The 23,996-nt window shown below is 39.4% G+C and overlaps 1 protein-coding gene across 3 annotated transcripts in view; it reads left to right on the forward strand.

The window, feature by feature from the left end:
- Positions 1–23,996, forward strand: part of LOC140464885 (dnaJ homolog subfamily C member 13) — a 136,259-nt gene that overhangs the window by 1,794 nt on the left and 110,469 nt on the right. For all 3 annotated transcript variants that reach the window (XM_072560459.1, XM_072560457.1, XM_072560458.1), the window contains exons 2-3: positions 14,728–14,806; positions 23,465–23,540. In XM_072560459.1, the coding sequence (XP_072416560.1) occupies positions 14,739–14,806; positions 23,465–23,540 (144 nt within the window). In that variant the 5' untranslated portion in view covers positions 14,728–14,738. The remainder of the gene's footprint in view (positions 1–14,727; positions 14,807–23,464; positions 23,541–23,996) is intronic.

Below are 23,996 nucleotides of genomic sequence, written 5' to 3' on the forward strand. Positions count from 1 at the left end.
TCCTGTGTGGGGGGGGGGGGGGGGGGGGAGGAGGAGGAAAGAAGAGTAATAATGTTAACTATTTTAAAGCTTTTTCTGAAGATTGCTAGAGAGAAACCTTCACTGGCAGTAACAAGAGGGTGGAGTAACATCACTGTCAAAAGATTTTGGGATGCAAAATAAAACTTTCCTTCTGAACTGAGTTGTTACAATCTGGAATGCAATTCCTGAGAAGAAGATGGAATCAATTGTAACTTTCAAAAGGGAATTGCTAGGGCAGTGGGAAAAGAACGAGGGAGTTGTACTAATCAGATGGTCTTTCAAGGAGCAAAGATGTGGTGAGCTGAATGGGTTCCTTCTCAGCTCTGAGGAATACATTGTATTTCTTACTGTTTTGTTATAATTGATTTTGTAGTTGTTGATGTTTGAAGCAGACTGTTAGTGCATTTTTTTAAAAGTTAATCAAATCTACTTCAGTGCACCAGGGTTTGGTGGTGCCCATAGCTGGATATATAGAAACTGATGGGTTATTGATTTTAAACTTTGTTTCCATTCAAGATTTTTAATAGTTAAAAGACTTGACTTGCTCGTTTGTGAATATGAAGTGTTAACCTCAGTCTGACAATGGATTGCAAAAGTGAACACAACTGTCGATAATTCTTTAATATCATAAGTAGGGTTTCACCTTTTTAGTGCTTAGTATGCTGTCTCCAAGGGGTGAAATGTCAAAACATGCTTATTAGTTTTAATCTTCAATTTTATATGAAATACTGTGTAAACTTCATCAACCAAATACTACCAATCTGTCTTGTGCTGAGAATTCTTTTTGTCCTTTGAATTTGAGAAATTCTTGTCATCAAAATAGTTCAAAATAAGTTTAGATTGAAGCTGATTTGATGCTTCCTAAAGTTAGGAAAATTTCATTTTGATTATTATAACTGGAGATATGCTAGCGTTGATGTCCTGTGTCCAGTGATTTTGTAATTTTGCTCATCTATTTGTATAACTTATGGTTTGTTTAATCTAGTTAGATTTTAAGTGCAAAGCATTGATTGTAATTGTGTTACTTCTGTGTAATGTTGATATCGTGTTCAAACAGGACAAATACTCATTTAATACCTCGGCCATGTTGTTTTAATCCACCAGTTGATCATCTTATTGGTCCCTGCTCACTCTTACCGTTGATTGAATTTATTTTTGTACTACTTACCAACTCTTTTGGTATTGCTCTTCTAAACTAAAAAATACAACATAGGAACATACTTTGGCCCATTTGCCTGCATGTGGTCTGTATCTCTCTATTCCCTGCCTGTTCGTGTGTCTGTCTAAATACCTCTTAAACATTGCTATTGAATTTGCTTCTATCACCTCCCTTGCAGCATAATCAAAGCACCTCCCACCCTCTATATGGGGGGAAATAAACATTGTCTTGCACATCTCCTTTGAACTTCCCCCTTTGACTCTGACTATCCACCCTATCCATCCCTCTCATAATTTTATATACTTCTGAGGTTGGCCCTCAGCCTCTGACGCTCTCGTGAAAATGATTCGTGTTTGTTTCCCACCTCTTTTACCTCAGACACTCCATTCCAGGCAACATTCTAATAAACATTTTTAGTGCACTCTCCAAAGCCTCCATGTCCTTCCTTTTTAGTGTAATGACCAGAACTGCGAGCACTAGTCCAAATGTGACCTACATTTTTATATAGCATCAACATCACTTGCCAACTTTTTTATATTTAATGCATCAATCGATGAAGGCAAGCATGTGTATGCCTTCTTTATCACCTTATCCATTTGTGTTGTCACTTTCAGAAGCTGTGAACTTGCACCCTAACATTCCTCTGTATATCAATGCGTTTAAGCTTCCTGCCATTTACTGTATACTTTCCTCTTGTATTTGACCTCCCAAAATACATCAATTCACACTTGTCTGGATTAAATTCCATCTGCCATTTCTCTACCCAGCTTTTCATCCTGCTATATCCTTTAACAACTTTCTACGCTAGCTACAAATCTGTCCCTAGGAATCACCTCCAATAATTTCCCTACCACTGACATAAGGCTCCCTGGCCTAGAATTTTGTGGATTGTCCTTGTTGCCCTCCTAAAGAAAGGAACAACATTGGCTGTTCTCCAGGCTTCTGGGATCTTGTCTATGGCTAAGGAGGATACAAAGATCTCTTGTCAAGGCTCCAACAATCTCCTAGGTAAAAACAATGACTGCAGATGCTGAAAACCAAATACTGGATTAGTGGTGCTGGAAGAGCACAGCAGTTCAGGCAGCATCTCATTGGATGCTGCCTGAACTGCTGTGCTCTTCCAGCACCACTAATCCAGTATCCAACAATCTCCTCCCTTGCCTCCTTCAGTATCCTGGGATTGGTCCCATCAGACCTTGGGGAGTTATCTACTTTGTTTTTCAAGGCACCTAACCTTTAATATTGATATGCCTTAGAATATCAACATATCCCTCCCTAATTTTACTGTCATTTATGTCCTTCTGCTTGGTGAATAGCAATGCAAAATACTCATTAAGGGCCTCACCCATTTCCTCTGGCTCCATGTATAAATTCTGTCCTTTGTTCTCCAGTGGACCTACTGTTTCCATAGCTACCCTCTTTGCTCTGAATATACATAAAAAATGCCTTGGGATTCCCCTTAATCCCAAGTGTCCTTGGTTAAGTTCTTTCCTGTTTCCTTTATATTCCACAAGGGCATTGTCTGATTTTCATTTTCAGTTTCAGGAAACTTGAATATACTGCCTTTTTAATTTTTGTTGAAGTTTTCAATATCTCATAGTCAAGGGTTTCCTAATCTTACCATCCTTTTCATGCTGACTTGAACATGCTGGTCCTGAACTCTGATCAACTGGCCTTTAAAAGGCTCCTATGTCACCCTCAAACTTCAAGCAGCTGTTTCCAATTTCTAATTTTTTCCAGTTCCTGTCTAATGCTGTTGTAATCAGCCTTCCCTCAGTTTAGCATTTTTACCTGAGGAATAGTCTTATCCTTATCCTTATTCTTAACTATCTTAAAACTTGCGTAATTATGATCACTGTTCCCACCATGCGCTCCCACTGAAACTTTGGTTGCCTGGCTTGGCTTGTTCCCCAATACAGGTCTAGTACAGCCCTTTCCCTATTTAGACAACCTAGTATTATGTTCCCACTTTCTCTCACTTCCTTAACCCCCTCCCTATCCCTGTTGTTTTCTTTTTATCCCATTCTCCGAGGTTATTTGTATTCAGCTTGTGCTTTGCTGTTCTGTAAAGGTAATATGGGGTGGCACGGTGGCTCAGTGGTGAGCACTCCTGCTTCACAGCACCAGGGTCCCAGGTTCCATTCCAGCCTCGGGCGACTGTGCCAACTCCACATAGACATTCTTCCCGTGTCTGTGTGGGTTTCCTCCAGGTGCTCCAGTTTCCTCCCACAGTCCAAAGATGTGCAGGTTAGGTGAATCAGCCATGCTAAATTGCCCATAGTTCTAGGTGCATGTGGGAGATGGGTTTGGGTGGGTTACTCTTCAGAGGGTTGATGTGAACTGGTTGGGCCGGAGTGGTGCCAATAGTGGTGCCAATACTAATTCTTGTGGAGCATCATGTCCAATCATCTGTCACTCTGAATCCAAAGACGTTCAGGTCTGGTGAATTGTCCATGCTAAATTGCCCATCCTGTCAGGTGCATTAGTTGAGGGGTAAATGTAGGGTAGGGGAATGGGTCTGGGTGGGTTACTGTTCGGAGGGTCAGTTAAAGGCCAGTTGATCAGAGTTCAGGACCAGCATGAAAAGGATGGTAAGATTAGGAAACCCTTGACTATGGTAATCCCTGCAAATAACGAGATGTACACAACAGAAATGGACCATTTGTCCCACCGAGTCTATCTCCCTGACAACTATTTGTTCTCCCTCATAGTTATCTTAGTCAGCCTGTTCAGACATGTTATGACACACCAAAACAGGTGGGACTTGAACTGAGTCTTCTGGCCAGAGGTGGGAACACTGCCATGGCGTCCCTCCTCTCATCTACTTGTCTGATTTCCCCTTAAATATTATCCATTTCAACCACTTCTTGTACTGACGAATTCTAAATTCTTACTCTTTGTGAAGTTTTTTGAGATTGCCTCTTGGATTTCTTTGTGACTCTGATGTCTATATTCTCTAGTTATGCTCTTCCTGAAAGCAAGCGTTCTCTCCCCTGCTCGTTCTTTCGTAATGTGAATAGGCATGCATTTTTAGTATCATTCTAGTAAATCTTCTGTCTTCACCAGCGCCTCCATATCCTCCACATAATATAGCCACCAGGCTGGCACAATGTATTTGTGTGGTCTAATCAAGGTTCAGGGCAATCTTAGCAAAACTATCGTGCTTTTCATTTCTATTTTTATTCCTTCAGAAATAAAGCCTGATGCTGGATTTTTTTTTCTATGGCTATACTAACCTGCAGTGTAACTTTGTATTTGTTCTGGACTCCACCTAAACTTGCACCTTCAAGTAAGAAGGCATTTCCTTACTCTTTCAACAAAACTTCACAATCTCATTTGTGTTGAATTTCACTTGCCTATTATTTGCCCGTTCTAAGTTTGTTCATAATTTGTTATAGTACTCCCTCAGTATTGGTGTCATATGCAATTGCTTAATTTGTGGATTTGATTCAGTGAAAATTGTCAATGTAAATTGTAAATAGTGGTGCCAATACTAATTCTTGTGGAGCATCATGTCCAATCATCTGTCACTCTGAATCCAAAGACGTTCAGGTCTGGTGAATTGTCCATGCTAAATTGCCCATCCTGTCAGGTGCATTAGTTGAGGGGTAAATGTAGGGTAGGGGAATGGGTCTGGGTGGGTTACTGTTCGGAGGGTCAGTGCGGCCTTGTTGGGCCGAAGGGCCTGCTTCCATACTGTAGGGACTCTAAACCTTTTTTAAAAAAAACTACTCTTTATTCCCACCATCAAGCTTGTCTTGAAGTCTTGTGGGCATTTAGAATAAGGCAATAAATGTTCACCCAGCTGGTGTCGCATACATCCAATGAATTTTTAAAAAGTCAAATGGCAATCCATTCTGGGATTTGTCCACTGAATTTACATGTTCTGAAATTATTCATTTGTCTATTATGGGGCATTTTATTGAAGGCCATTGTGAAATCCCAGAGAAATCACATAATCTGGATTAACATTGTCAAACATTGAATGAGTTAGTTAAGCAAGACTTTCCCTTTTGAAATCTATGCTGACTATACTGTATCCTTATTCTTTCCCCTTCTTAAATTTCAATGTCTGAAACGATCTGTGAAGCACAATCAACTTCTTATTTCATTCTCCAAAACCACACCCAGTGCTTCATTGTGCTGGAAAATTCCCAATGCACATTTTCAAAAAAAACTTTCCTTCCACCCTCTTTCTATTGTCACTTGATATTAAAGATGATCAAAGATAGTTTTAATCACCATCCTACTTTGTCACATCTTCTGAAATATGTTTGCAGATTTGCGCTTACAACTCAGACCAACCTAGAAAAGTATCTTAATTTTTGCAGTAGTATTGCTCCATTCCTTTCTTCACCTGCCTTTTTTTGGCCATGGTCCCTTTTCAGATGATAGGTTTTTCTCATGAATTGTTCCTATTACTAACATATTAAAAGAGAGAACTAGGAATGGACCAACCAGTATCCTGCACTAACACCAAGACCTACCCATGAGACATAGACTCGTGTGGGATATGTGAAAAAGATTATTTTGAGGGACAAAAACCATAGATGTAAGTTTGCTTGCTGAGCTGGAAGGTTTAGTTTCAGATGTTTCATCACCATACCCGGTAACATCATCAATGAGCCTCTGGTGAAGCTCTAGTGTTATGTCCCATTTTGAGAAAATAACTAGAAATGACATCAAACACCCAAAGAAATCGGAACACAGAAAATGGGACATAACACCTGTGCTTCACCGGAGGCTCACTGATGTTACCTAGTGTGGTTTCAGATGTTTTGTCACTAAACCTTCCAGCTCAGTGAGCAAACCTACATTCCAGGACCTCAACCTGAGGTACAAATCCTTTCAAAACTCGCTAGACGCCATGTGCCAAATTAGGAAACTTCCTGTGGGAAATTTCACTTTTACCCTGAAAGTGATCAAACAAGTTCTGGAGGACCCAGTTCTTTCAGGGGGACATTTAACTGCTTAAAGTGGATGCAACACTCACTGCATGTGCTGGAATTTTGTTCTGAGTCAGAGTCTGAAAAATGATTAGTCCTGATGACTAAATTCCACGTTTACTGAATCTCCTATCCACACAGACTTTATCTAATCCTTTTTAAGTATTTTAAAATTGAAGATAATAAATGAAACCTCTTCTGTTTTCTTTGTGGTAAATGACAATCTTTAAATAGAGTTACTCACACCTCTCTGAAACTTTGAGAGCCTCTGACACCCATCATATGAGAGTCAAAACTGAGTGTATTCTTTTGTATTTAACCAAACTGACAATAAAACCTAGTGTTTTTGCTTACAGTTCATGAACCTTTTTTAGAGCTTTGTGTACTAAAACCTGGGTTAATTAAATAATGAATTGCCAAGCATTTCTCCGGTGCTTCTAAACCTCCCTTTTTAATATAGTTTTCTCATCCAAGTTTGTTATACATATATGTATCTTTGAAGCAGCAAATTTGTGTACACGGTTCCTTAGGGGTCTTTATTCAGGTTATTAATAAAGATAAATAACAATCTGAACACTGAATCCTGAGTGATTCCATTGCTAACTCTTCACAAGGAGAGTGGCCATTGTTAGTGACTATCTTTTCTCCATGAGCACAGATCAAATGTTTTTTGTCCAGCCAAAATTTCCCTCACTATGGCATAATGTTGGGGAGCACTCAACAAGTCAGTCAGCTGCTGTAGTGAGGGCAAAGGTACTGCTTGTGTTTACATTTCCTCAAAATCTGTCCACTGATCATACTGGAATCAAACTTTAATAACAGTCTAATGGGCATGTTCAAAGGGCCATTGAAAGACAAAATGTGCAATTTCTATTACTCCATGTTGCCATCAGAGTAGCTCAATTAAATTAAATTATGTAGGTGAGGTTTTAACCAAAAGCGCAATAAAAGTATGTTATTTGCTTGACAGTTGAAACAAAATTGAAATTCTGTACACACTCAGCTTGTTTGCCATTGTTTAAAGAAAACTTGACTCTGTATTATCGGGGCAAATGTCTTCATCAAACATTGATTTGTATTGTTTTCAGAGATTCTGAACATTTGCACTATCTTCTGATAAAGCATAATCTTTTCAATAAGGTAATATCAAGATTCTCTATTTATTTTGTTCTCAAAGTGACCATTCGGTTTATTTCAAATATCCCTTCTAATTTACATTGGTTAAACTAATGACCCTGTAAGATTTTAGTTTTGATCGCTTTACCTTTTTTTTAAACTATTGGTACCACTCAGTTTCAGTTGGTGGGATCTGATTCCTCGATGTGTAGTAAAGTATGATGAGCAAGAGGGCATTCCTGGACCTTTTTTTGAGCTGTTCTGTCACTTTTTTTTCAATTCATTAGAATTTGAATTGCTCAGCTAAATACACAATATTTTTTGGTAGCTTCTAACCAAAGTTTATATATCTCGTGCATCAGAGCACAAATCACATGATTTATGGCTCCATAACAAAGTTTTGGTGATACTTAATTGCTATTTCATATCACAAAGATATCCAAGTTTTGTGATCTTCATGCAGTGCCATCTGAGATGAGGCGATTGCTCACAGAGCTTGGAAACAGACCCTTTGGTCCAACCAGGCCATGTCAAGCATAATCCCAAATTAAACTAGTTCCACCTGTCTGCTCCTGGTCCCTATTCCTTTAAACCTTTCCTATTTATGTACTTATTATGCAGTATGAATGTTGCTTGCCTTGTAACTCAGTGGCCAGGGTCACATGAACATTTTTCTAATCTGCTTGGCTGAAGGGAAGCAATGATGAAACATGCACAATCTTATTTTAGTCTTCTGGGTACCTCTTTCAAGTCCTCTTAATTTAGGCATGGTTTATTACATGCTTTTTTGACATCTGCACCCAGACTTTGGAGGACCCTGTTCCTGTTTTAAATATTCTGGTGTTTCATAAGAGCCATGTGAATACAACTCCTTCCCTTTATAATGCAAGACCTTGTTCTGATGTTGCAATTTGCTTTGCAGCTAGTAGAGGAAAATCTATCTTTATTGTTAAATGGTATCTTTTGTAAAAAGAAAAATGCAGTAGTTCTAAGAAAGCTGTGTTCTGCTTATCGGAGACTTTGGTGGAAGGGCAGATTGGCTTGTGTTGCAATAACTGTCCTGGACTTTGTGCTGGAAAGTTATACAGATTGGTGTCAGTTAGTTTTCTATGCTATTTACTCTATCAATCTGTTATACCACTGTTTCACTTAAACTTTCCTTCAAAACATTTGAGTAGCATACTGACCTTAAAGCTTTTGTCTACGGAACACTAGAATTGTCATTTAAAACTGTTCGGTGTATGTTGAAGTTGAGACATAATGTTGGTCACTGCTTAATAAGGCAGGATTGCAACAACGTGTTAGGGAAACTTATTCATTCACCAAGTTCTTTGCTTTTTGCTGCTGGTGGAATCAAACACATAATGTGCTTTTCCGAGGTGTTTGTGGTTACCCAATTTAATGTCGTCCAGTACAATTAAAACCTTTTCTCTCGTCTTTTGCTGTGTTTTGAATCATCTTTGTTTTAAGCAATACCTGTTTTGATAAGCAGCTGTATATACAATCCTTCCAAACTCTCTCTCTCTCAATCAGTAAATTAATCTTTGTAGAAACATATAAAATGTTGTCTGTTGGGAAGTGATGTTAATATTCAAAATAATTGTTCTTAACACTTCTTAAATTGTCATTATATTTTTGTGTCGGCTTATTTTATTCATGTTTGGACTGACTTGTGAATTACTTGGAAAGCCTCTTTTCTTGAGGGGTGTTAGGAAGTGCAAGCTTGGGAAACCAGTCAAACACTTGATTAAAATGCCATGAAATATCCAATCACAAACAAGCCAGCGCAAGCCACTAGATTGTGGTGCTAGTTGCCTTTTTCAGTCTAATATAACTTTAAAGTATATTGCAGCAGTTATCTGCCAGTACTGTCAGGGAGTGTCTGTTAGCTTAGTTAGCTGATGGCTGGTTTGTAATGTAGTGATACCAACAATGGTGTTCAATTTTAGCACTGAGGTTACCATGAAGGACTCTTCTCCTCAACCTCTCCCCTCAGGTGTGGTGATCCTCTTGTTTAAACAGTTGTCTGTCTCTCCTTTTTACTCTTTCACAACTTTACCCTTTACTGCTGTTGTCCTTTTATCGTGTTTTGTTTAAATACGTTTTCTTGCTTTGCTGTGAGCAGGCTTTAAAGATCTCTGGATAGCTTGGAGCAAAGCAAAGCAATCAATCCTGCTATAAGTAGCACCCTTCAGAACCACTGACATCCCAAAAGGCTTAAGATCAATGATGAACTTTTGAGATATAATTGCTATTGTAATATAGGGATGCGATTCAGGAGATGAAGTGCAGTAATCTCTCTGGCATCTAACAGGCAGGAGGAATGGTGCTGCACATTTTGTGAATCTGCCAATGGCATGAGAAATACTTGTGGTGGCTGGGAGCAGCTACAGAGATACTGAGAGAAGAAATAGAGGCCTTAGAAGTTATGATTTAATGTTAATTTCAAAAGGCGAGAACTGAAGCTGTCTAGTTTTGGCAGATGTTTGAAATTAGCTAAAATGAAATAAAATTTATTGAAAGTTAGCAACCAGCCTTCCTTCAAAGGAAGGTTGTTGAATTTTGAGGTAACACTTGAGAAGTGGGGGCAGTGCATTGGATGCTTCATTTTGATGTAATAAATGCAAATACCCCATGGACACTTCTATTCACATGTGGGACATGGGCTTTGCTGGATAGCCAGCATTTATTGCCTGTCCCTCGTTGCCCTTGAGAAGGTGGTGAGCTGCCAGATTGAATTACTGCAGCTCATGTGCTGTGGGTAAATCCCATTAGGAAGGGAATTCTGGGATTTTGACCCAGTGACAGTGAAGGAGCAGCAAGATATTTCCAAGTCATGCTTTGAAGGCAACTTGCAAATGGTGTTCCCATCGAGCTGCTGCTCCTGCCATCCTCCTAGTTGAGTGGTTGTGGGTTTGGAAGATGCTTGTTTGGGGTCTTTGAATTTCTGCAGTGCATCTTGAATGTGGTGCTCACTGTTACTGAGCATCTGTGATGGAGAGAGTGGATGCTTGTGCATGTGGGACCAATAAAGAAGGCTGTTTTATCCTGGATGGTGTCATTTGTCTTGTGTTATTGGAGCTGCACTCATCCATTAAACTCCTGACTTGACTTGTAGATGGTACATTGGCTTTGGGGAATCAGGAGATAAGTTAGTTGCTGCAGTATTCCTGGCCCCTGATTTCTCTTGTAGCCAATGTTTTCATATGGCTAGTCCAGCTTATGGTTAATAGTCACCCTCCAGAATAGTAAAGCGAGGGATTCAGTGGTTGAAATTTCAGTTGGGGAGCATTTTGGGAACAATCATGATACTGTAATTTTTAAGATAGTTATGGGTAAGGAGAAGTCTGGTCCTTTGGTGAAAATGCTAACTTGGATAGCTAATTATAACTTTATAGGCAGGACCTGGAGATATTAGATTGGGAGCAGCTGGTTGAAGGTACATGCACATTTGACGTGGCAATCTTTTAAAGGCCATTTGATAGGTCAGGACTAGCATTTTCCTGTCTGCATGAAAGATACGGATGACAAGATTTGGGAACCTTGGATAATGAGATATTGAGAACATTGTCAAAAAGGATAAGGAAGCACATGCAAGGTTTTGAAAACTGAAATCAAACAAACCCCTTGAATGAAAAACAAACAGGAAAGTCCTTAATCAAGGAATTGAGAGAGCTAAAAGAGGCAATTAAGTATCCTTGGCAAGTAGGATTAAGAAGAATCCCAAGGCATTTTAGGTAGGTTCACTCAAGGACAAAGGAGGGAATTTATACATGGAGCTAGAGGAAGTGGATGAAGTACTTAATGATTTTGCATTGGAATTCACTAAGGAGAGGACATGGATGATTTTGGAGGGGTATGTTATTAGCTAGGAAGAGTTGGTGTTGGGTGTCTTGAAAACTATTGTGGTAGTTAGGTTTCCAGGGCCTTCTGGGATATTTGAGTAAATGAGGGAGGAAAAGGGGGGGAGATTGCTGGGCTCTTGACAGAAATCTTTGCCTCTTTTAGCCACAAGTGGGGATCCAGAAGACTGGAGAATAGCCAATGTACCTTTTTTTTCTGAGAAGGGAAACAAAGCAAATCCAGGAAATTATATACTGGTGAGCCTTGCATGAGTGGTGGGGAAATTATTGGAGCAGATTCTTAAGGACAGGATGTGTGGAAAAGAATAGCATTATTAGAGATGGCCAGCATGCTCGTGTGCAGTGGAGATCTTGCCTCTCAAGGGAGAGGCTGAGGCTGTTTTCCCTGGAGTGTCAGAGGCTGAGGGGTGACCTTTATAGAGGTTTACAAAATTGAGGGGCATGGATAGGATAAATAGGCAAAGTCTTTTACCTGAGGTCGGGGAGTCCAGAACTAGAGGGCAGAAGTTTAGGGTGAGAGGGGGAAGATATAAAAGAGACACAAGGGGCAACTTTTTCACGCAGAGGATGGTACATGTATGGAATGAGCTGCCAGAGGATGTGGTGGATGCTGATACAATTGCAATATTTAAGAGGCATTTGGATGAGTATTTGAATAGGAAGGGTTTGGAGGGATATGGGCTGGGTGCTGGCAGGTGGGATTAGACTGGGTTGGGATATCTTGTCAGCATGGACGGGTTGGACGGAAGGGTCTGTTTACATGCTGTACATCTATAAGACTGTGACTCTAAGTGAGTTTTTTTGAGGAAACTACTACAATGATTGAGAGTAAGGAGTGTGTTGTCTATGTGGTCTTTACTAAAGCATTTGACAAGGTTGATCCAGAGTGAGTTGCTAAGTTGGATACAAATTAGCTTGGTCATAGAGCACAGGGTAGTTATGGAGGGTTGTTTTTCTGTTTGGAGGTCTGTGACCAGTGATATTCTGCAAGGACAACTGCTGGGATCCCTATTTGTAATGTGTATAAATTATTGGATGAAAATGTTGGTGGTCTGATTAGTAAATCTGTAGATGATGCAAAATTGTTGGGAGTTGTGGAGACTGAGTGTTGTCAAAGGATACAGATCAGTTGGGTGGAGAAATGGCAGATAGAGTTTAATCCAGACAAGTTTGAGGGGTTGTAATTTGGAAGGTGAAGTGCAAGAGGAAAGTATACAGTAAACAGTAAGACTGTTAGTGTTGATATGTGGAGGGGATGTTGGAGTGCAAGTTCTTAGCTCCTGCAAGTGGCAACAAGATGATAAGGTGGTAAAGAAGGCATATGGCATGCTTGCCTTCATCAGTTAGGATGTTAAAAATAAAAGTTGGCAAGTCCTGCTGAAGCTGAAACTTTAGTCAGGCCACATTGGAGTATTGTGTACTGTTCTGTTTATGGCACTATTGGAAAGATGGGGAGGTTTTGGAGAGGATGCAAAGTAGGTTAACCAGGATGGTGTTTGGATTTAGCTGAGATTAACCAAACTTTGTTTTCGCTAGAATTTGGAGGCTACGTTTTGACCCAGGTAGAGGTATATAAAATTAAGAATGGCATAGATAGGTGGGTAGTCGGAGTCTTTTACCCAGAGTAGAAATGTCAAATACTTGAGGGCATAGGTTTAAGGTGAGAGGGAGAAAGTTTTTTAGATGTGTGAGGCAAGTGATTTTTTTTTTTAAATACAGAAGGCAGTGGTGCCTGGGAGGGGAGTTGATGCTGGCAAATAGGTGGTAGGAGCAGGTAAAATAGCAATGTTTTGAGGTATTTATACAGACACATGAACAGGCAGAGAATAGAGGAATACTGTTCATGTGCAGGCAAATAGGATTAGAATGGCATCATGGTCAGCACAGCCATGGTGGGCCAAATGGCCTATTCCTGTGCTGTACTGTTTTGTCCTATGATTTGCATTATTAGTTAAATTGCACTTAACCATGAGAAGATATGTTTATACTCCAGAATCAACTGACTTGTGCATCCTGTTTATGTTGACCTGTTGGTAGAGTGCTGACAACAAATACCACAATGAAACAATAAAACTTGATCTATTCATATTTGCTTGTACAATCATCAATCATACTTGGGTTTTTGTCTTAACTAGACCTAAATTTAATGAGCATCGTTTACATGTTTCCCTAAGCCACGGTTTATAACTGCTGAAGTGCTAAAATGGAAAGCGATCTTGGGGATCCTGATTTGTTCAAGTGTTCTGGAGTTTTTTTGTACTTAATTCTATTCTAAAATTGTAAAACCAATTGCTATTAGCTCCTACATTAATAGCTGATAGTTTCTTCAAATTTAGATTGGAATTCCTCCAGATGATTTCAGCATTTGAAAGAGGTCATTATTTGCAGATTTGTTTGGGACTGTGTGTAGAGACGTGGTGTAACGATGCAGTTACTTTCTAACTGGTGTCCACCTAATGTTCTGGACAAAATTCTCTGAATCATCCAGTCACCTGAGAGAAAATTCTTCAAGTGCAGATTAGGGCAGCCTCCCTTTTGGAATGGTGCTTATTGATGTACTGTAAATTTTGGTTGGAAGGTCTTTTATCATTAATCACCAGCAATAGTACGAAGGCTTCCTGTTTGTAAACTGTGCTTCATTGTCCCTGCTGACTGATAAATGATTGAAAGAAGCGTGTGCAAAGAATAAGAATTATTGTAGTAGTATGTGGATTTGTGTGAAAATACAGCATCTTGCTTTGATAGCTCAAGTGTCAGGAGCTAGCACTAACTGACAGAAAAGGCTTGGCTTCTCTTTGTCAAGGTTAGTGGTGTTGGAAAAGCACAGCAGGTCAGGCAGCACCTGAGGAGTAGGAAAATCAACATTTCGGGCAAAAGCCCTTTTCTTATATGTAGTTGGCAGAGAGGGCAGAAACTGCTTTTTTAGTATTTGAATTTTAAATGCCTGCTAGAAGAATAGCCAAAATAATTTCAAAAATATCTCGAAAGCAAATTGAATAATAATTTACAGCAGTAAAAACATCACTGGGTCAATGGTGGGAAGAGCACTGAAGCGGGACTAATGGACATATTGGGTTAACTGGTGTCCTATGCTATACGATTATCTGTGATAGATTGCATTCCCTTATTTGCAGTGGGTAAGAAGTTACCCAGAAACATATTCACAAAAACACTTAGTTACATTTGACATTTTCTTAAATCTTTAGTAAACTCTGGACACTCTCCCACTTCTTAGTGAGAATGGCCTCCTGCTTTTGGAAGTGTTGAATGAACCACTATCATACCAAAGGAATTCCATTGGAACATATAGAAGAACCGGGACACTTCTGTTTTATTTCAGTCAATAATTTCATGTTGGCTTCAAAACAAAACTTTTCACCAACAGAAAAGCTCCTCACTAGCATATGTGCAACAGTAAAATCCTGTGGTATTTAGGTGACAGATCACTTTGCATACAGTTTCCCTTAGAGTAGTTATTGTACATTTATACTGAATACTTTTGTCCTTTTAAGACAGTATGTCATTTATTCCACCATGAGCTCCACCAGTATGCTTGTCATTTATATCAGTGAACAACGTGTAATATGATCAGTATTTTTCTCTCAACATTTTTATTTTTCAGGCCACATCAAAATGAATATCATCAAGGAAAACAAGGATTTGGCCTGTTTCTACACCACAAAACATTCATGGAGGGGAAAGTAAGTGTGTGCTCTGATATTGGGACTAATGGCTATTTCTGAATTGTTTGTATAAAATTCACGCAGTTTGTCTGAAGTTACTTTGAATTGCTTTGGCAGGTTTCAGTTGGATTTGAAGATTCCATGATACTTATGGATAAGGGAGTTCAATTTATTCAATGCCTTATCACTTCCTCAATTGTTGAAGAGGTCTAAATAAAAATCACTTAACTCTGGGCATGCAATTACTGTTACCAAGATATAATCTTTTTGCACTTTATTCATAGTGTAAAGGACCACTTTTTTTCTTTTGAGCTATGAACTGTTTGAGTTGAAATGCAACAAGAGAGCTTTTTGTCTGTAACTAGCAGGTGCTTGGTTGAGTGACTTAGTGTTTAGCACTGCTGCCTCACAACACAGGAAACCAGGTTAGATTCTACCCTTGAGCAACTGTCTGTGTGGAGTTTACATATTCTCCCCATGTCTTTGTGGGTTTTCTCCCACAGTCCAAAGATGTGTAGGTTAGGTAGATTGGTCATGCTAAGTTGCCCCATAGCCTGCACGTTCCTGGGCACTATGTGGGTTAGCCAGGAGAAATGTAGGGTTACAGGGGTAGGATAGGGGATAGGGGAGTGGGTCAGGGGGTCAGTGTGGACCTGCTGGGCTGAATGACCTGTTTCCATACTGTAGGGATTCAATGATCAAATGGGATTGTGTGGTGTACATGTCATTTATGTAAGACTGTTACTGTTTGGAATGGTGGAGATGGATAATTTTGAAAGAATGGCACGAGGCAACTTTGAGTTAAGATTGTGACAGCCTCCAGACAGGACTGTAACAAAATACACTTGGACCAGACAGTGCAGTGCACATTAACTTCCTGTATCCTGCAAGCAAGCATTTGAGTGAAGAAACAAAAATAAGCTGGTGCCTCTGAAGAACTCAGAATCAAACCGTCATTCTGTCGACAATATTATGCTATCATTGCTGAAATTGAAAGTTTGTGAAAAATAACTCTCCATCTTTGTGTTGGTTCCCTTGTTACCTGTCAAAGCTCCAGTCTATAGCAATATTCTTCAGAATTAAGTGGTTACCTATTCTGAACTTTAGCATTATTTTACCTTTGGTTTGATTACAATGAAACTGCCATTCTCACCAGCGATAAAACTTAGATGGTGAAATGGGCAGATATATGATTGATACAGAATTGGGATGTGGTTGATCTTAAAGAAATCTTTGAAAATTGGAACAACAGGAGGATAAGATTGTTCAGAAAGGGTATGGTGATACTTGGCTTTATAAAAGCATTGAGTGCACAAACAAGGAAGTCATACTGAACCTTTACCAATCACTCATCTCGCCTCAGTTTCAGTATTGAAGAATATTAAGGTATTGGAAAAGGTGCAGGGGTGGTTTACAAAAATGATGCTGGTGAGTAAGGGACTTTGAGTTGTAAGGGCACATTGGAGAAATTGTGATTGCTTTCCATTGACTACTAAAAATGAGGGGGAGAGGTGTAGAGGGAGTAGGGAGAGAGTTGAGTGAAATATTCAAAGCTGAGAGGATTTGACAGAACAAGCATGGTTAAACTGATTCCTCTGGTGCATTGGGCAAAACATGAAATCATAAATTTTTGAATTGGCAAAGGAATATAGGCAAAATTAAGCAACCATCTTTTTATCAAATATTATTGAAGTCTGGAGTGATCTACTTGAAAAAGTGGTGAAAATATACTTGCAGAAAATTTTAGTGATATTAAGCTGCTGTTACATTGGAAAGGCCAAATGAGCCACCATCTTAACTGTGAGACTTAAGTGCCCAAATATCACTTGGAACTGGTTCTATAGTGTTTTTCACAAAGCTGCAAACAGTTGTTTAATTGCAGGAAGTATGTATGAGTCTTGTTCAAAAATGCAGTGTAAGTCATTGTTGATTGAAAAGCCACTGCATAATGGATGTACTAGTATTGCTGATGCTGTGGGAGACTGTACAAATGTAGACATGTTGATAGATTTGCTAGAGTGCAGAAAATTTGCATTTGTGTTCAAAATTGTAGCAATTTTAAATTGGCCAGAATGAGATTGCCCCACTGTACCCCCTCCACTAAAAGAAAGGAACTTGTAGCTCGACTATGCACAGTGTGCTACACCAGTGTTGTGAGTAGTGCATTTATCCTCAAGTTTTCAGGTTTCGAGTTGAATTATCAAGTTTCACGTGAAACTGCTTCAAGTAACTCTGGAGATTAAAAATCTCAGCATAAATGACAAACAATAGGACTTTGCTGCTACAAAGATATATTTGAAGGCACTCATGGTCTACAATGCTGAACTGAACCTGTCCTGGGATTTCTGCAGGTGGCATTTTGTGCAAAAGGAAAACAAGATAACTTACCTGTCAGCTAACCGCTTGAATCTTATATGGGGATAACTAAGTATTTTAAACATTTAGGTCGTGGTGCATCACAGGTGCTAAATGGCAAAATGCTTTAAAATCACCCTGGACAGGATGCATGTTCTCTCCCTACAGACTGTGATCAGTATCCTTTTTAAATGGAAAAAGGTGGTCTTACCTTTTGAGTGGGTGTCCTATTTAAATCATTCAGCAGCAAGATTTTGAAAACTTTAAGAGTAATGTTTCACATCTGCGTTTAAATTAAATGGTTACCAAATAAGATGAAGTTCTTTTACAGATAGTAGTCCCTGTCTCTGGTTTACAATTTCTGGTTTCCCACATGGAAGGCATGTCCCTTGAATGGTTCAATGAGTTGAACATGAAGTGAGCATCTTGTAAAGCAAAAGATTTAGTAGGTTGAAGTTTCTTGTTCCTTGAATAATTAGGAATTTGATTCTCAGGTGAATTTTAGAAGCACGTTACATAATCTGGCTGCATAATGTGTCTTAGCCTATTACGGATCAGCTTCAGAGATTGTGTTGAAAGTATAACTTTGGACTGCCTGCAAACAGCTTCTGTGTGATCATTTAAACAGATGACAAAGAATGATTTGCCTCCATGTTCGCAAGTTAACTTTATTTGGTTAAGTAAATTTATGTCCATGTTGTGTTGAGGATTAACACCTGAAATTTACCCTAGTCTAGTTTAGATGTGGAAGAACATAATATACTTTCGAAAGTGATTTGTTAGTAGCCATTCACTTCCATCAGTTTCAAACTTCCCTTTTGTCCAACCCGAGGCAGACATTTTTACAAAAATGTGCAAGTTCCCTGAATGGCTGTGAAAGTTCATATTTAAGTACTTGTCTGAGATTTGGTATAGTCAGCTCAAATGCCAAAGGTCAGATGGTTTGTGGTGGTTATTTTTAGCTTATTTCTTTAGAAGTTTTAAAATTTATTTATTGAAAATTCACTGATACTGGGTATGACTATCTATTCTTCCAGAATCTCCAAATTTTCATCGATTCCTTGATTGGATTTTTTCAACAATAGTTAACACAACAATGGATTTTTATGGCATTTAACAAGTAGTGTTCAGGACTAGCACATTCAATGCATTTGCTTATCACAACAGTGTCTTTATTGCATTCTTCTATCAGGTACCATTGTTAAATCTGTTTCACAGACTTGTTGGAGGTTGTCTGCAGTAGTTAATTAAATGTAATTCCTGACTCCCTAATGGTTTGGCAGATTTCACTGTTCCTAATAAGGTGGAGCTTTGCAAACTGATGGAGCTTTACAAACCAATGGAGCAATAGTATATATGAACAAAGATATGCAGGTTGGTTGGATCGGTTGCATTAATTGCCAATAGTGTTCAAGGATGTGCAGGCTAGCTGGGTAAGCAATGGGAAATGCAGGGGGAGGGTAAAGGGAGTGAGTTTGGGAGGGATGCTCTTTGGAGGGTCAGTTTGAACTCTGGGCTATATGGTCTGGTTCCACACTGGGGATTCTGTGATCTTTAGGCAAAGAAGGTAATGGAGGAGTTCCTGTTACATTATCCAGTACAGGAATCTGTGTGTGCTTGGCAACTCTAGTGAAACAGTGAACCAATATTAAGTCAAATCTAATGTCCAGTTAGTTGTCTGTGGAAAAATAACCTGAAAAGGCACAAATTAAACTGCACCTTTTCCTGTACACATAAAGGATGGGCAATTACTCATTGTACGTGCGGCTCTCTGAAAAAACTACGCAATTAAGTGTATTCCCTGTTCTTGTGAATCCTGCAAACTTCTCTATCAAGTCTCATTTCTCATTAGACGCCTCTGACTTCACCTTTTTAAGTCATTTAATTTAAAACCCTCACTATCATTTTGTTACCTGTAGGCACATGAGGTACAGCATTTCAGTAAGGCAAATCAGGGCAGGACTTATATACTTAAGAGTCATAGAGATGTCCAGGATTGAAACTGACCCTTCGGTCCAATTTGTCCATGCCGACCAGATATTCCAACCTAATCTGTCCCACCCTGCCAGCACCTGGCAGATTAATGGTGCGGTCCTGGGGAATGTTGCTGTACAGAGACCTTGGAGTGCAGGTTCATAGTTCCTTGAAAGTAGCGTTGCAGCTAGACAGGATACTGAAAGTGGAGGAAGTGAGGACTGCAGATGCTGGAGATCAGAGCTGAAAATGTGCTGCTGGAAAAGTGCAGCAGGTCAGGCAGCATCCAAGGAACAGGAGAATCAACGTTTCGGGCATAAGCCCTCAACGTCGAATCTCCTGTTCCTTGGATGCTGCCTGACCTGCGCTTTTCCAGGATACTGAAGGTTGTTGGTCTGCCTCTTATTGTTCAGTGCAGCGAAAGTGAGGACTGGAGATTAGAGTCAAGAGTGTGGTGCTGGAAAAACTCAGCAGAGCAGGCGAATCTATGTTTCAGGCAAAAGTTGATTTTTCGTGCTCTTTTGCTGCCTGACCTCTTGTGCTTTTCCAGCACCACACTCTCTACTTTATTATTCAATACACTGAGTATAAGAGTTGGGAGGTCATGTTTTGGCTGTACAGGACATTGGTTAGGCCATTTTTGGATTTCCTGATATGGGAAGGATGTTGTGAAACCAGAAAGAGTTCAGAAAAGATTCACAAAGATGTTGCCAGGGTTGGAGGATTTGAGCTATGGAATAGACTGGGGCTGCTTTCCCTGAAGTGTCAGAGGCTGAGGGTAACCTTAAAAACAAAATTATAAAATCATGAGTGGCATAGCTAGGATGAATAGCCAAAGTCTTTTCCCCAGGGTAGCAGAGTCCAACACTAGAGGCATAGGCTTAAGGTGAGAGTGGAAGGATTTAAAAGGGACCTGGGGGACAACATTTTCATACTGCAGATGGTGTGTGTATGGAATGGGCTGCAAGAAGAAATGGTGGAGGCTAGTTCAAATACATTTAAAAGGCATCTGGATGAGTAAATGAATCGGAAGTGTTTCAAGCGAAACGGGCCAAATCCTGTCAAATAGGAGTAAACTAGCTTTGGATATCTGGTTGGCATGGACGAGCTGGACCATAGGGTCTGTTTTCAAGTTGTACAGTTCTATGACTCTGTCTCCATGTGATCTCATCGACCTCCTATGTGCTATCTTTTGTAAACCTGAGGTCACCCACCACTCTGATAGCTGTGTTTTGACTTGTATGTTTAATCCATCACTTTTTGTTGACCGACTTGCATAGACTCCCAATCCAGCAATAGCTTGGTTTTAAACTTTTCATCATGGCTTTAAAATCCATCGGTGTTTTTTTTTAATCCATCTTTCTCTATTTTATTGTAATCAATCCCCAGACTCCAATGGTTGCACCCTTCTAAATATTCTTAACCAGCCCAGTGATCTGTCCAGACTCAATTACTGCTCAGTGCTTTCAGCTTCTTGGCGGGTGGGAATAATTTTCATATTGATGTGAACTGTTTTTATCTCCAATGTTTTGGGTAGTAAGGTGGTGATGTGATAAGTAACAGACTGTATAGCAATTGGATAGCTGGTTACACCCAGAAAACTAAGGATCAACAGCAAGTATTTAAATTGGCAAAACACAAGTATCAGTGCTGAGACCATTGTTCACTTATAAATGATTTGAAATCTGAAATCAGAAATACAATTTCAAAATTTGTAGATGACACCAAATTGTAGGGTTTAGATCAGAATGAAAAAGGCTATGACAGAATGTGGAATGAATTTCATTTATGGATGTCGGAGATGTGCGTTCACTAGGTTGACTAGGTCTAAATATGTCGCTGACAAATCATTATGGCATTAAGTGCAGAGTTGTGGCAATAGAAATAAAGTAAGCACTCATAATTAATCATGTAATTTTAATGAAATATGAAAGGATTACCATAATTATGAATTGAATTCTTTAGAATTAAAAGCTTAAGGTCTGTGTATGCATTTTGTTGTCAAGTTGGGTTCATGAAACATTCTCCATTGTTTACATGGTATTTTTGAGTTACATTATGTAGGGCGTTTGGGTGTCTGTTTAAATATTTTGTGAAATAATGTCTTTGATTAGGGAGAATAAAAGTGCTATATAATTCCCAATGCATTTAAATTGTATGGGAGCAAAGATCCATTGGGTAGTTGCTTAATCTCTCAAGTGATATTAAGCTGATAATGACTCTTTTATTTGCCAGTATTTTATTTTAAATTTCGTTTTTGGAGGATTGAAAAGCAGAATACAAGGTGGAATGTGGCTAGACCACTGAACAGGTCTGGTGTCCATGTTCTGAAAAGGATATAAAGACAGTAGAGGAGGTGTTGTTGCTTAGTTTTTCAAATTATCTTATTTGGAAGACTTAATACATTGCACTCAAAAAATATTAGTTTATGTTGAGCAAAGTGTAAGACCTAAAATATCAGTTGGCCTTTAGCTGCAGGCTATAGAGATGCTTAAAGGATTTTCTTAGATTTTCAGGGCTTGCACAAATTCAAGTACCAGAATGCAACTTGTGTTATATGGGAATGATTTTTTTTCGCTGAGTTGCCATTTAAATTTTTAAAATTAAGCCTTTTATTTTAAACAAAACACAAAAATTTAAGTGAGGGGGTAGAGCTGTGTATGGTGGCCATCACCTCGGAGAAGGTGCTAGAAAAACTGAAAGGCCTGAAGGTGGGTAAATCACCTAGACAAGGTGGACTACATCCCAGTGTTCTAAGGTAGGTAGCTGAAGAGATAGTGGAGGTGTTTGTGGTCTTTCAGGAATTGTTAGAATCAAGGACGGTCCCAGAGTACTGGAAAATCACTAATGTGACACCTTTTTAAAAAGGGAGTAAGGCAAAAGATGGAAAATTATAGACTGATTAACCAAACTTTGGTTGTGGGTAAGATCCTGGACTCCATTGTGAAGGATGAGATTTCTGATTACTTGGAAGTGAATGAAAAAATAGGGCAAAGTCAGCACTGTTTCATCCTGCTTGACAAATCTGCTAGAATTCTGAGGAAGTAACGAGCAGGTTAGACCAAGGAGAGCTGATGCATGTTATCCACCTTGACTTCAAGAAGGCCTTTGACAGGAGCTGCACAGGAGGCTACTGAGTAAGCTAAGGGCCCATACTGTCCGAGGCAAGGTGCTAGCATGGGTAGAAGCTTGGCTGTCTGGCAGAAAGCAGAAAGTGGGGATAAAAGTGACTTTCTCAGGATTGCAGCTGGTGACAAGTGGTGTTCCACAAGGTTGTGTTTGTTTGGACTGCAACTTTTGACTTTATACGTTAATGATTGAGATGAAGGAACTGAGGACATTCTGGCTAAGTTTGCAGATGAAACAAAGATGGGTGGAGGTAGCATTGAGGAGGCGGGGAGGCTGAAGATGGATTTGGACAGGTTAGAGTGGGCAAAGAAGTGGCAGATGGAGTATAACATGGAAAAGTGTGAGGTCATGCACTTTGGTAGGAAGAATAGAGGTATGGACTATTTTCTAAATGGGGAGAAAATTCTGAAGTGCAAAGAGACTTGGGGGTTCCAGTCCAGGAGTCCTTCAGCATGAACTTGCAGGTTGAGTAGGTAGTTAGGAAGGCAAATGTAATAATAGCATTTATTTTGAGAGGATTTGGATATAAAAGCAGGGATGCATTTCTGAGGCTCTTTTAAGGCTCTGGTCAGGCCACGTTTGGAGTATTGTGTGCAGTGTTGGCCCCAGGATGGACTGCCCTGGAGCATATTCTTCGGAGGTTCACGAGAATGGTCCCAAGAATGAACAGCTTAACAGGAGTGAGGACTCTAGGTTTATACTCGATGGAGTTTAGAAAGATGAGGGGGAGTCTAATTGAAACATACAGAATACTGAATGGTCTGGACAGAGTGGAATTTGGAAAGATGTTTCCATTGATAGGAGAAGCTAGGACCTGAGGGCATATCCTTAGTAAAAGTAGGACCTTTTTTAGAACTGAAATAAGGAGAAACATCTTCTTCAGAGTGGTGAATCTATGGAATTCGCTGCCACAGAAGACTCTGGAGGCCAGCTTATTGAGTATATTTAAGACTGAGGTGGGTTCTTGGGGATCATGGGTTACTGGGAGAAATCAGGAGAATGGGGTTGAGAAACTTTTATCAACCATGATTGAATGATGGAGCAGGCTCTGGCAGAGTGGTGCCTGTCTGGCAGAGTCTGCTCCTGTAATCACTGAGCTCTTGGCATTATTTTGCTTAATCTTAACAATATCTTAAATGTACAAAAGTGTTTGTATAAAAGATACTGACTATGATCTACTGAAACTGAATTGTCCATGTGGCCTGTATTCCTTTTTAGATACAAGCGAGTTTTTTCAGTTGGTACACATGCTGTAACCACATACAATCCTGGTACTCTAGAAGTTACTAATCAGGTAATTATCATTTTCGTGACACTTCTATTTGTTTGAAGCCAACTGCCTGTTTCTCTGCTATAAATTATATCTCATTTTGGTTTGTACATAATGCAATCTAGTAGTTTGGAAATAAAATTTGTTGAGGAAATCTATTGCAGAGTGTGTAAATCATGGTCTCCCTGGTTATCTTCACTTCCACCTTGTTTTCTTTGCTATTTAGTGCATTTTCCCAACCCTTCAAATACTTGCTAGTTCTGTGAAAGTTTCACACTGTTTAAATGCTTTGCATCAACTAATTTTTAAAAATTTTTTTGGGATTCTGGCTTTTTTAACATGTGCATTGGGATCATTGTGAAGATTGCTGCTAGCCATTGTCCTTGGCCATCATTTGTACCTATAACCTGGTACAAAGGTGCAGGTAGATGCTTTTCCTGTGGAAGCTAGCTTGTGAATTTGAGCAACGATTGGAGCAGA

This window comes from Chiloscyllium punctatum, chromosome 41 (genome assembly GCF_047496795.1).
Source record: "Chiloscyllium punctatum isolate Juve2018m chromosome 41, sChiPun1.3, whole genome shotgun sequence".
Taxonomy (NCBI): Eukaryota; Metazoa; Chordata; class Chondrichthyes; order Orectolobiformes; family Hemiscylliidae; genus Chiloscyllium; species Chiloscyllium punctatum.